The sequence below is a fragment of the Myiozetetes cayanensis genome, unplaced genomic scaffold (assembly GCF_022539395.1).
Source record: "Myiozetetes cayanensis isolate MyiCay16 unplaced genomic scaffold, myiCay2020 scf5-8, whole genome shotgun sequence".
Lineage (NCBI taxonomy): Eukaryota > Metazoa > Chordata > Aves > Passeriformes > Tyrannidae > Myiozetetes > Myiozetetes cayanensis.
In genome coordinates, this window is record NW_026087742.1 from 88,642,362 (window position 1) to 88,656,900 (window position 14,539).

Consider the following 14,539-nt stretch of genomic DNA (forward strand, 5'->3'; position numbering starts at 1 on the left):
GCTGTCACAGTATTGTTTGAAAATAATAACATAGCTAAGGATCTTGAGGAAACAGTTTAAAAATACTGAAAATTCAGGATAAGTATAGCTGTGCATTTGAGAGAACAGAAAGTCTGTGATAAATTCTATGATAAATGTGCAACTTTGTATCCCTGTGGACATGCCAGGGGTGCCAGGAGCTCTGACTAATGCAGACCACCAGTAAAAACTGACACTCTAAATGTACAAAAATCTTAAAATAAATAAAATTAATTGAAGTTTTAAACCTTGTCAGTATTTTGAGTAAGTCAGACTAAAGTGTGGATGCACTGATGAAATTATCGTGCAGTGTGTTTTGGAGTTGCATCTGTTATACAAATGTAGTTGCCTTTCTGTATACAGTTGAGAACCTTTTTTTTTTTCTTACAAGCGTATGTAAGAAGGCAAAAAACCACTCTTGCAACATTCAAAATTAATTACTTTGAACTGCATATGAGAATTTTTTCCTCAAGCTCTACTTGTTTTCTGACTTCCACGTTTGAAGTGTTTGTAGAGTAAAACCACATAAACTTGTGTTTTAAATAACAAAATTTTAGTATTAAGTGGAAAAATTACATTTAAATACTTTTTCCATATACACCTAAGGAAACATATGAAAAACTGCTGAATGTTGAGAAGTACCAAGACCAGCTGATAGCTCAAGACCTTCCTCTTCAGAAGGAAAAAAGGTAAGCCTCCAGTTAGAATGAATATTGATAGTAGTTATCTTAGTGGGGTTTAGTATGTTGTATTGACACTTCTTGTAGTTTCCCCAGCGTACCTACCTTTTATTCCACAAACCCATTTTCAGACTTTTGCTCTGCATAATATTTTGTGTGGTAATTTCAAGTTGAAAAGTCTTAGCAGGTGTGTGTGGAGCACTCACTTCTCACTGTACAGCAGGGAAACCCCACCTATTTCTCTTATTCTTTAATCTCTCCCTGCTCTTTTCAATATTCTTCCCTTTACAAAGTTTCTGAAATGTGATTTGAAAATAAATAGAAAATCTCCAGAATTCTGTTTCCGTATGCAATTTTTTCTAATTATTTCTTTATTAAAGGATTTTGAAAAAAGGAGCTAAAGTTTTTATAAGAAAACAAGGGCTTTTGAAATACCAAATAAGTTGTTTCTGATGAAAAAATCCTAAGGCCTAAAGCTGAGCTCTTCAATAGCCTTTAATTACATTTCTTGAATATTTTAACTTACAGTATTTAAGTTGAAGAGTATCAAAATACTTGATGTTACAATTTTTCTTCTAATGGCTTTGAACAGATAAGTCATCAAAAACTAGTAATTTTAGAAAAGCTTATTTTGTTGTATTTGTTTAATTATCACCATTATTAGTAATTGAATTTATTTTCTTTTTTTCTGTTTTTCTCTGGTATGCACAAGCTCTTTAGCTAGTTAGCCACTGAACAGAAAAGATCCATGTTAACGAGAGCAAGCTAGTGGAGATCTATAGGTGTTAGTTTCTTAGTACCTGTAGTCAGGATTGTCTCTGAAATGAGTATATGCTTAAGAACTGTTTTTCCTCTGACTGTATTCTTGATTTTCTTTTTTGAGATTTCTTGCAAGGATTTTATACTAGAGTGGTAAATTAAACAAGTCTTTTAAAGAAATTATTACAGTAAGGAGGTTTTGATTTTGGCATTTACTGCTTTTCTGTATGGTTACTTTTTTCACTGTCCCAAGTTGTTTTTAATCTGTTCTTGCCATGGTTCTTCGGATTTATGCGCAGCCAGATTTATGCACTGCTCCAGTTGCACGTCATTTTGGTTTGTCACTTCTTAATTTCAGCCATTTGTTATTTATGTTAGGAAGATAAAGGATTAATTTGCTGAGATAATTTCAATTTCTTAAATAACAGAAGTTCATGTTTCTTCATGATGTAAATAGTGTCCTGTGACCCACAGAATGTTTTATTAGAGATTCATGTTAGCTTGGGAGCAGACAAGAGAACAAATGAATGTAGTTTCCTGGTGTATGCTGCTGAAAAATAACCTGACTCCTTACAGAGCTCAGCCAGTGGATTTACTGATGTGAAAAATGACCTTAAGCTAGTCAGAGATGAAAGGTTTTTTCCCTGTTAGGTTTGTAAAACCTCAGAGAATTTAAAGGATTTTTGAGACTTATCTTGCACGCTGGGTATGGTACTTCCTCTGAGATTAGTAAGTGCAGGTAGAGGGTCGTTGGGCTAGTTTTTTGATATATTTTTTTTGTTGTTATTGTTGGTTTTGCTTTGTTTTTTCCCCAGAAAATAATCTATTTCACATGTATTCTGTAATATTAACTGTAGGGTTAGGACCTCATCTTGAACTACTTCAAGTTTATAGTTTTCCATGTGAAAATATTTCATTGACTTCACTGGAAGTAGCAATATGTAAATGTAAGTATATACTTGAGTCTGTCAGGATTGGAAGGTTTTTAAAATTACTGTTAAAATCAGCATTGTTTCTAAATAAACATTTCTCATGTCCTGACTCAGAAAAGCATTAAAATACATGCTTAAGAAGTAATACTACTTAAAATCTCCTCAGAAGGAGTATTTTACTGAATCATGTAGCTTCCTTAATGCTACTGAAAACGTGGTTTCTAAAAATGCTTCTTACCTGAAGAGTTAAGAAACTGGTTACATTTTTGCCTTAAATTTATCTGATAATGTTGGTGTGTATATTTGTGGTGGCATTCTCTTTAGTTCATCACTTCATATTATATATATTTCAGTTTTATTTCAAAGATTAGTTTTTGTTAGCATTTCTGTATGAGGCTGTTTTCTGATAGTTTCTGCTTTTGTTATCAACAGCGCAGTTTCTGTGCTGAGCAGCTCAAGATTACACAGTAGACAGAATACAGGGTGTCATTGCTGCATTAGTACTTTGACTATGCTTACTGCTAGTCCAGTTCTTTGTATTGATCAGAAAAGTAAAGACCAGAGGCAAAAGAATTTGAATTTAGCATTTTGCCTTTGATTTTGTTCTTTGCTGCTGGTGAACCAAATTTTTCCTCGCTGCAGGCTTTTAAAAGTACTGAGTTGTGGGGAAGATCACTTACTATTACAATATTACTGTAGCTCATTCTCAGACTTCAGTCATATGAATAATGCATAACTGATACTCATAATGTTCATGTGGTTAATTCAATAGATGAAGTTACCATCCCTTTCAAAAGGCAGATCTTTTAAAATCAACGTAGGCCTTCTCATGTTTACTATAGGAATGTGATCCGTATTCATTTGTAATGGAAAATGTATTTCTGAACGAAGACTGACTGTATGTGTGGTCTTTTGTGATGTAACTCTAATTGCATGGTTAATTAAAGGGAGAATATATATGTGATATTTTAAACAGAAACCTGACTGGCAGCAGATGGCTGACTAAGATTGAATTGGAAGAAATGTTGCTAGAAAAACTGTCAGATGATGAGGTAAGTAATTAATCTTTCTAATCTTATGGAGGCCTGTGTATTAAAAGTACGGACTCTGGGTGCATTTCTGGATACTGAAAAAATACCATGTAGAAACAGGTGCACTTCAAAAGAGTTTGCTGACTTCTGATAAACTCTGTATATGTTCATAGCACTGTCACATTCAGGTTGGCCTAAAGTGACCTGTGTTGGTTTTTTTTATCCAGCGCAGCACAGAACTCTTAAGAGGTTTAGGTTGTTACTAACATAATTTAGGTCTTTATTCTGGTGCTAACATTTTGAGGCCTAAAGCACCTGTTCCTTGTCATCTAATTATTTAGTCAGGAATGGGGTATAGTGGCACTTATAGTAGAAATAAATAGTCATTTGTTGTAGTTACAGATGAAAAACGGACAGGGCTAGAACTTCTGTTACTTATTGTAGAGAAGGGGTAATTATTCAAGATGAGAAAGACAATGGATTTGTATAATAATAAACCTGCACAGAGTGTCTGATTATTTAATCTGAAGGGTGACATGATAATGATAAAAGAATCAGAGAGGACTTATCAGAAATAAGGACTCCTTTTTCTTAGTGAATTGCTATGGAATCAAATCAGAAACAAGATACAAAGCTGTATAGACCTGTGGTTTGATACAGATATCTCTTCTTATATTCTCATTGTTATGAGTAAGGTGGGAGAGAGGAGAGTTTCGCAGTTTCCCCTGCAAACTCTATCACTCTCTAGATTTGGAGTCCTTTTTTACATCTGTCTCTGGGAATAAGACTATTCATCCTAATAGTCAAACACCTTTTTCTCATTCAGAGCTTTTCCCTACAGTCCCTTGAAGAGAGTCGGATGTTGTAACAGCAGGTTCAGTCTACGTGGCCAGCTTAGTTGTCTTTTGGAATGTGACAGTACCAGAGAATATAACTCTATTTGTGTGAACATCCTAAGTGTCTTCTCACCTAGAAGCAGTGTTGCTCAATCTTTTCTGTCCTGTGGACAGCTTCACTGCAAAAATAGCATAACAGCAGCAAGCGTGCCCTTTGCTCACTTGTCATCTGGAACAGTAGCATGTGATGGCTTCCTTGTCTGTGGGGGATGTGAAAAGGTCTCAAGCAGATTGTGGTCCATAAGCATAAGTTAGAAGTAGCTGTTGTAAGTTATCCGCCTTGGATAATACCCAGGAGAGCTTCTCTGTCTTGCTCACAGTAGAAGCCATTATGACTTCCTTGTTTCCAGTAGCTCCTGGCTGTTTTCCTCTCACAGTGCCAGGTCTAGTTGTACAACCAAACGTTGTTTGGTGTTCTTAGCTGCTTGCTTTTAGTACATTCTACATCTGTAAAAGTAGATTGCAGTTAACTTAAAAAAACCCCAACCAACCAACAAAAACACAATACCAAACCTTTTTACCTACTGGCCTCTCGCGTGTCAAACCACAAAGCCTCAGGCTATTGGAACAAAGATTGCTTAAGCGTATTTGAAATGTCTCAGTATAAGTTCCCAGTCTTACCTGCTCAAATTTGTATATTTTGCCACTTCTTTCAAATTTTCTGTGGTGTTTGCATTTTTAAAATCAGAGGTATTGATTTTTTCTTTTCCTTTTCACTCTGTAAAGGCTTTACACATCTGTGTTGCATAGTTAGACAGAAGTAGTTTTCAAGAGATGTCAGAGTTCCAAGGCCTATTGTTAAGTTACAAGAAAAGTAGTAGTTTTGTGCAGGAGACTCTGGTAACATAGAGAAGAAAAAATACTTTTAATAATCACTTGTAAGTAGAAAAACCTTCAAAAATCAGGTTATGATACCTATAAGAAAAATCCATTTTTGATGTTATCATACCTTTATATCTGGTGACAGCTGTCTGGTGCTCCTGGCAGTAACGCTTCATAACAGGACATCCCAGCTTTTAGCACAAATGGGTTAACACAGAGGTGTGTACTCTTTAATCACATGTTGAAGAACTTTGGAGGGAGGCGTAAGGGGGAAGGAGAACCACACAGTAGCAAAAGATAATTTATTTCAAGAGGTTGCCCTTTAAGTCAAGTATCTCTTGAATTTTTAAATAGCTTGATTGTTCAGTTTTAAAGGAAATCATAAACATTAAAGTAACTCAGCTTGAACAGCCAAAGATAGATAGGTAGGCATTTTCAGTATATATTATGAAATATAATCATTTATGAGGTTCAGTTTAGTGAAATAAAATTATTTCCTAGTCAGAGAATATGCTGACTTACTGAAAATCAGGTGAAGATCTTCTCATTTTGCCATTTTAATAAAACAGTAATAAAATAATTGACTCCCCCAATGTTTTCTTTTTAAAAGTCAGATGAACTTCATTCTAATACAAAATCCTTTATTATGAAGGTGTTGGTTACGCTTTCAATTAAAGTTTCACTTCTACCTGAAGAAAGAGCTAGTTGTCTTTAGTTACACAGAAAATGATGCAACTGCATGCTGTTCTTAAATCAGCATGTAGGTGCAAAAGTGTCATCTTGTCAGAAATCATCAATAAAAGTGAAGTAGGAAAGATCCATTATATAAAAATAGAAAGTTTTAGCAAATGCAATTACATTTGCGTCCTTTAATGAAGTCTTGTTGTCTTACAGTATTCGAGATTTATTCAGCTCCTACAAAAATTGGCGGATTTGCCGTGTAGTGACATCGAGGAGAAGTATATACAGAAGTTTTCCAAAGAACTTCCTGTGCAGATGCAAAAGGTAGTTATTGAGCCCTTGCAGTATGATGAGCGAGGAGTGGCCTTCAGCACCAGTGAAGGTAATAATTTCAAGTTGACTGGTAACAATGCAGAATATTTTTCATCTTCACATTGCTTTCTTTCTGGTACGTACAACATTGCTCAAAGAGTCACTACTTCATTCTGTATGTTTATACTGCATGTATAGTTGTTAATGATGTTGTGGCATACCAAGTTACGACACGGTCTGGTAACAAAGTGCAGCTTTTTGACCCAGATTCTATCAACTGGTTTTACCTCTATTTCTGTACAGTGATACCTCTGTAGAGAGGACCCTGTTGTGATATTTGTTGTAGGATACAAAAAGACTTTTTTTAATTGACTGTTGAACAGAGAGGGCAGAGGATTGAGGTAGCACAAACACATGTGAAGAATTCCATGGATGTAACAGTGTTGTTGCTTAGTATAAAAATGGCATACTTGGACCACTCAGTAACCTTTACCATGATTTTTGTAGGCAGTCCAACGAAGGAGAATTTTGAAGATGCAAAGAATCAATAAGAAGTTATTTGAATATTTAGAAACAGCATAGGAAAATGCAAAGAGGAAATTCCTAAACATTATGGGACAGAGATGGATATTGGTCATTGATATTGAGATGGAGGGGATGTTAGAGAAAAGCTGTGAAGGCCTCTGTCTTCTAAACACAGTCTGCTTATGCCTTCAGTGGAGGGACATATAGTTGAAGAAGGATATGATACACGAATGATTGCATAGAAAAATTATGTAGCAACAGCATGTATAGGAAACCCATGACTTTCTGGACAAAGCATGTGTGCACACACGCTTTATGCTGTACATTTAAGAGGAATCTTAGAGATGACACATAAGCAGCAGATGATAATAAGAACAAAGGTCACAGAGAATTTGAGGAGCAAAATGGCAAGAGAGCTTTGCTCTAGCTGGCTTGTCTTCCAGATTACATGACAACAAAGAGATGTGAGACCACCGAACTGTGATTGAATTCACACTGGTTTTCAGTAGTATCTTCAGAACAGTAGTTACTGAAGTTTGATAAGCATGCAACCCATGTTATTTAAGAAAAGCCACCAGGTTTAATAAGTTCAAAACCAGTCTTGTTTGTGCCTCATAAGCCCCAACATGAAGAAAAATGTCTTATTTGTTTCATAATTCATTTATCAGAAGGATTGCTTCCTGTGTGCTAACGGAAGTTGGTCTTACACTTTAACACACGGTTTGTCATGTTTTAGCTTGAAACTGTTGCACTTAAAGAGAAGTAACAGTAAGTAGTAATTTCTGAGGAACTGTATTAATGCTGCATATTATTGCTTATATCAGTGTAATTGAAGTGTTAATCTTTACCGAGTGAGTATTCTTGAACTTCTGTGCATTTTTATGTATTTTATAAAGTATTTTAATATTACTAGAAATTGTACTTAATGGTAAATGGAGTAGTTCAATAAACTGTGTATTTTCATCTACTCTGACATCACCAGGTCAAGAAAGTGTCCTCAACCACTAAAGTTACAGGAGGTAGAGCATTATCTCTACATCCTCCCAACACACACTTCTCGCCCACTTCATAAACATTGGTTAAAATATATTGAAAGATAGTTGTCTTTTTTTGCATTTTTTTGTTACCTCAGCATGCAAAAACAAACAGCTGAACTGTATGAAAGTGTTGCGATTTGCTTAACTACTTGATCACTTGAAGTTCTGTAGAATATTGAAGCCTCATAATAGTCTGGGTTTAATTCCTTCTAGGTAGAAGAAAAACTGCAAGAGCTACTGCAGTAGTTTATGACAATGGGACTGGAAAAATGACAGTGAATGGAATAGACATTTTGCATTACTTCCCAGTGCTGCAGGACAGGTGAGAGCACTATGAAATGCTGTGTTCTTACTGTACTTAAATTATTCCAGCAAAAGTAGTGCCAGGCAATAATATGCTGGTGGTGTGTTCCATGAAGTTGGTTCTCTGTTCTTGTTTCTGTACAACTATCTGTTTTATGAAAAAGTGTCTTGCATTTTTCTTCTAATTTTCAGGAGTTTAAGAACTGATAGATAAGCCTTGCTCTGTGTTTCTTGCCTCTCCCTTTCTGAGGGAATGCAAAAACCTAGAGCAAAGACTGTTTGAATAGTTCAAATTTTAGTCCCTCTAGAAAGGGCTGGCAGTTTATTTTAAAGGTAAATAATAAATATTACCTTTAAATTTTTCCCAAGAGATTTGCAAATTGTATGTATGTGTAATTGCTCTGGCATACAGTAACATAGTGGAAGCAGGCAAGGTGGGACACTTCATGTAAAGCTTTAGATTTTGGAAGATGTGCACAGTCTGATATAGAAAAGATTTCTCATATTTTTATTTTATATTGTAGTTTTGAAGCTCAAGGATAGACGGAGAGGTTGTTCAGTTTCAATATCGAGAGCTGATGGATCTTAGCATCTATAGATAAGTAGTAGAATAAAAGTAATTGAAGAACTGAACTTAAAATACTTACCATTGGCAGTCAGAATATGCTCCTAGCTGCTAATTTCTTATTGATTTGAATGAGATACGAATATGCTTCTGGATCTCTGCCTGAAAGTTAAGTGTTTTTGTATATATGATGATAAGAAATGTGCCTAGCATGTAACTTTATGCATATGAATATATTGCATTATTTCATTTATTTATTTTTGTTCCTTTTTTATTTCCCTAATTTTTTTTTTCAGGGAACAGTTGTTGTTCCCTTTCCAGTTTCTCGGCAGAATTGGAAAACATGATGCAGTTTGCACAGTCTCTGGTGGAGGAAGATCTGCACAGGCTGGAGCAATACGTTTAGCCTGTGCAAAAGCCTTAAGGAGTTTTGTGACAGAAAAGGAGGTGGAATTCATGAGGCAAGGTACAAATTGAAATTATTTCAGTGTTTCTTAATGCGTTTCTGGTAATTAACAGAATTAATACAAGGATCATTAAGGATCAGATTTGAGTAAATAATCCCAGTGAAACCTTGTATATTGTGTAAAAGGGATCTGCATTTATTTATAGATTGTTTTGACTTGTTTCCTAGCATCCTTTGTGTACATTTTGGATGACTTCTCAAGTCTTTCCATCTGTTCATGACCTCTTTTAAGTCTGTTAACCAGCTCATATTGCCTCAACATAGAATCACAAAACATGAATGTGTATTCAGTAGTAAATAAGTCTGGATCAGGCATTAGTGAACTGTAAGGTATGAAGATTGTGTTTTGTTTTACTTGGCTGGTTGCATCTTGTTCATGTTTAAAAAAGTTTTCTTCTTGAACATAAATGCTGGAGGGTTAGTTTTGAAGAAAGAGTAATGAGAATAGACACATAGAATGCAACTAACCAGACTGAAGGAGCTTCTTTCCAACTCTTGCGTTATTTGGTGTTTACAAGTTACATAGGATAAGATACAATTTATTTAGATAATTGCAATATTTGATACTTCTCAGTGATAAGATGCCATACTGTTTCAGCAAATACAGAGTTATTAACTGTGAGCTTTTAACTACACTTCTTCTGGACTAGTAGCAAGAATACATGCCTGTGTTACTGGCAGAACAGCTGTGATTTTTTTAACTCTATTGGCATCCGTGGAACCAAAGCTATTTTCATGCTGCTGTCTTTGCAACAAGTTTCTTTGACTGTACCTTTTCAGTACTGACAAGTATGATTTGCTAGGAATACCTTTGTAAACAGACATCCTAATGAGTTTGGTGTCTACGCTGAGATCTGCATATTTCTGAACATGTTTTGGACACTGCCAAATATACTTTTGAAAGCACCAAAGCAGTGGTGTCTGAAGTGGGGTACGTGCACCCCACCTGATCCATTGGGATTCAGTAAGAAAATTTCAGACTTTGTAAGGCATATAATTTACAAATTAATAAATATACATATATTGGGAGTGCACGCTCAAAAATATTTTACTGAGAGGACTAAATGATCAAAAAGAGTTTGGAGACCACTGCTCTAAAGGATCTAGCATTATGAATACATATAAAATAATGTTTTATAGATTTATTTTCTAGTGGTTTGTAGAGGAAAATGTGAAGAAAGTTTGGTTACTAAAGAAAAGTTAAAATGTTAGAGGATATGATGACACTCTTTTCAGTGTGTTTTTATACTGTACCTCTATCCTTCTAGATGTTACAATTCATATTGTTAGTGAAAGTCAGAGTCATTGGCTGCCTTGAATCTGCTACATCACATGAAGTATACCTGTAATATTAACTAGTAACACTAAATAAACGAGTGCTTTTCTGTGTTTTGTAGCTGGATTACTAACGGTTGACCCACGTGTGAAGGAACGAAAAAAGCCTGGTCAAGAGGGAGCCAGACGGAAATTCACCTGGAAAAAGCGATAAGTCTGGCTATTTAAAGAATGACGAGTGCTACCAAAACTTCAAAACATACTGATTTATCATTTAAAACTGTTGTATAAATATATTTAGTAATAAAGTCTTTTTTTTTTCCCATTATAATCTCTATGTTTTTTTCTGTTTAAAAAGCAACAAACAGCTTTCTTTAAATTTATTTAAAATTGTGGAAAATCATGGTGTGATCTACCAGAATGCTAAATCTAAAATAGCAGCTTGAGTGCCGACTTTGCATCTTAGCTTCATTGAAGTCAGTAACGATTTATGGAACTGTTGGTGAATTACAACTTCTAAAAATCAGTATATTTGTTTAATGACTTACCAATCTAAATTCTGAAATTAGGCAGTTCCTAACCAGGTATTTGGACATCTTTGACATGCCTCTCTCTGCCTCACAGGTATCTGAGGATAAGTGACAACTTCCCACCTAAATTCTGCTGGAGTTGAGAAGCTAGTGAGAATGGTACTGACAATTGAGGGGACGTTGAGAGAGGAACAGTCACAGAGGATAACCTTTGCCTGTGGAATCAGTTGTCTCTAGGATGCTTCACTAGGTTAAGTAGGGAGTGATTCAGAGCAAGTACCTAAATTTAGGTGCTCTGAATCACCCTCTGGAGGAGTAATTTTTTCTGTTCTTCCCCCAAATGCAGAAAGAGCTGGAGGGATTAGGCTGAAGTTAATCTTTTAGAATACTCTTCTCCACCCCTTAAATCTCAAGGGGCCTGATCAAGGACGCGTGTTCCGAATATGGCTAATGCACAAAGATAGCATTGGACTCTTTGCCAAATACAGTCATAACTTTTCTTTTTTAAAATCAGAAGCAGGAGGTGATGACAGTGCTGCCCACCTCCTGTCTATAATTGTAGCCTTCCAAAATAGATTAGTGGTTACAGCACTCATCCAAAAGCTTAAGGTTTTGGTTTATTGCCAAGTTCCTTCCTGGGACAGCAGTCAAATACTTTCAAGAAAGAGCACATCGTTCATCTGTCTTGTAGGAACTGGGCTAGAGCAAAAAAGAGGATAAAGTTCATCTCATCAGGAGAAAGCAGAAAAAAAAAACCTCAGTAGTTTTAACAGCACGACACCTTCAAACTTCAGTACTTTAAATTCTTCCTCCCCAGCCAGATTTTTTTAAGTGCTAGAGTACTTCTGCTGCTGCTTGTTTTCTGTAGATGATACCAAAAACTTAAAACCTCACAAAAGGTGCCAGCACGTCACTGCAGGTGATAAGCAACTCTGACTGATCTGTATGGGTTGTTATTTTCCCAAGCAGCGTTCAAGAGGGTGCAGCAAGTTAATAGACCTCATGAACTAAGACAGAGAAGGTCAGAAACTGGGCATGCGTCCTTGACTGATGTATTTGTGATTCCTTACTCTCCAAAGCCACTCTGTGCTTCTTTTTAACTCCCGTTTCCTGAGAATACTCTGTAAACTTGGACGAGGTTTCTTGCTGCTAAGGTAGTTCATCTCAATCAAAATACATGACTCTAAAATTACCTGGAAGGATGTTGTAGCAAGGTGGGTGTTGGTCTCTTCTCCGAAGCAACAAGTGATAGGATGAGAGGAAATGGCCTCAGATTGTTCCAGGGGAGGTTTAGATTGGATATTAGGAAAAATTTGTTCACCAAAAGGGTTGTCAAGCAGTGGAACAGGCTGCCCGGGGAAGTGGTGGAGTCTCCATCTCTGGAGGTATTTATAAGACACATAGATGTGGCATTTAGGGACATGGTGCAGGACTGGGTTAATGGTTGGACTCTGATTTTAGAGGTCTTTTCCAACACAGAAGATTCTCTGATTTGTTAAATTGAATTCAACAGCTGAGGCAATTCACCTGTCCCTTTGAAAAACAGATGGGTGTTGCATGAGACATTTTTCACACTAAGGCAAATGCAGAATTGCTTAATTAGCATTTCTGTTAATTTAAATCTGAATTGCTTATGTGTAGCAAAATAATTCTGTATTATGTATCTGTACAAGTTGTGACTTTTAATAAAAACACTCACCCAGGTGAGTGTAGGTACCTAAGGATGCTTTTGACGTGCTCACATAATAAAATGTACATAAGCACGTGGACTTGAAGATGCTACCTGAGGAAGATTCTGGTGGAGATTAAATAGTAGAATTTTTATCTTAATATCTTCTCAAGTGAGAATTGATCAGTTAATTTTCCTACCTCATTATTAGGCAAAAAGCTACAAGTGCAACAGCAGATCAGCATTTACAACATGCTAAGTCTTTTATCATGTTTTGAAGGAATTATTGATGTTTACCTTCCAAAAAAGAATGGGCATGGTCTTTGATGTTTGGACCGAGCAGAAAAATTGAGACAAAGTCTCTGAATTTATCACAACATTTTAGGAAGTTTCCCAAAAAATACTAGTTAATGCTGTGCATCCAGGTCACTTACTCAGACTTCCAATTAATTCTGAAATCGAGCCAAAAGAGCAAAACATTTTAAAAAGAAAAACAAAACAAACAACAAAACACAACACCAAAACAGAATTGTATGTTTTGGATTTTTTTTAATTTTCACTTGTATGAAGTTCCTCTCAATCATCTGCAATATATGTCAACATACAGGAGATAGGAAATTAAATAGTTGTATTAAGAAGGACTATTTCTGTAGTGTTAAAGCTGATAAAAAAGTGAGACTACCATTTTTTCCACTGGTTTTTAGAGATTCCTCAGGAAAGAACCGTATGGGAGAGCCAAATAAGGAAATATATCGGGGTTGTTAGTTGTCATTTGTGACAGCAGCACAGTAATGGAATCCGTTTATCAGTTTGAATAATGTGTTTTAACTTCCAATGCCTCTCATTCCCTTGCATTCCCAAGGTTATTGAGAGAAGCTGTCCTGAACACCTGCCTTCTGTGTCAGAGCCAGGCTTCTCAGGTCTCAGTTTTGAACACTTGAACACTGTGGACCAACTTACCTTGCCTAAAAGATTTCAGAATTCAGTGTCCTGAATGTGACAGGTGCTTATATCCTAAACATGAAAATGTTTTCTGAATGTGGTCAAAAAGAACTAAGCCTTCCATGCTTTCTGGGCAGCGTATGTCGTGATTCATCCAGGCTCTTCTTCGTATTTTTTTCCCCCTCCACCACATTGATGTTTTTTCTTTAAGATACAAAAAAATTCCTCCAAGATAAATGGAGTGTGTCCATGCCATCTATTTCTGGTGCTTTTGGTCCCATTGCTGTGGCGTGGAGCCCGGTGAGCGAGAAAGAAGGCGAAGCTCAGGGGTGTCCCTGGTGTGTGTTAAAGGGGCTGCGTTGCCACGAGATGGCGCGGTTCGCAACCGAATGCGAGGAGCCGTTGCCAGAAGTGGGATGTGGATGCCTGGAAAAGTGACTATTGACGAATCTCCCGCATAAACAGTGATTGGATAACAACGGATTCACCTGAAAATAAGTGTGTTTGGTTTCAAAAGGGTAGAATCTGATTGTCTTTCCAGGACTTTTTTTTTTTTTCTCCTGTTAAGAAAAGTTTTCGTGAGAAATAATAAATGTCGGTTAATACGACTTTTCAGCAGTCTAATTTCAGTGTATAAGTAATACTTACAAATTAATATTACAGTGTTATGCTAAGAAATGTCAGCTGATGTTTGAAACTTGGAAATGGTACTGCAGCATAATGCCAGTCATCAAAAATTGCAGAATCACAGAATGGTTTGTGTTGGAAAGGACCTTCAAAGATCATATAGTTCCACTCCCCGTGCAATGGACAGGGACACCTTCCACTAGACCAGATTGCTGAAAGCCCCCTCCAACTTGGCCTTGAAAACTTCTAGGTATGAGGCAGCCACAGCTTTTTGGGGCAACCCATTCCAGTGTCTCACCACCAGCACTGTAAAGAATTTTGCCTTATGTCCAACCTAAACTCACCCTTAGCAATCTTATACCAAATATATACATTCATAGTAAATATAATTATTGTAGCTAAAATGCCAGAAATCAGATTTGTCTAAGGGGAGGGTGATTTGTTATTAAATCTACATTTTATCTGTACA

General features: G+C 36.3%; 1 protein-coding gene across 1 annotated transcript in view; it reads left to right on the plus strand.

Annotated features, from left to right (window-relative positions):
• Positions 1 to 10,625, plus strand: part of MRPS9 (mitochondrial ribosomal protein S9) — a 33,977-nt gene extending 23,352 nt beyond the window's left edge. Inside the window, exons 6-11 of the mRNA XM_050333386.1 lie at positions 625 to 707; positions 3,366 to 3,441; positions 6,033 to 6,201; positions 7,907 to 8,015; positions 8,858 to 9,027; positions 10,425 to 10,625. Of these exons, the coding sequence (XP_050189343.1) occupies positions 625 to 707; positions 3,366 to 3,441; positions 6,033 to 6,201; positions 7,907 to 8,015; positions 8,858 to 9,027; positions 10,425 to 10,516 (699 nt within the window). The 3' untranslated portion in view covers positions 10,517 to 10,625. The remainder of the gene's footprint in view (positions 1 to 624; positions 708 to 3,365; positions 3,442 to 6,032; positions 6,202 to 7,906; positions 8,016 to 8,857; positions 9,028 to 10,424) is intronic.
• Positions 10,626 to 14,539: the final 3,914 nt, after the last annotated feature.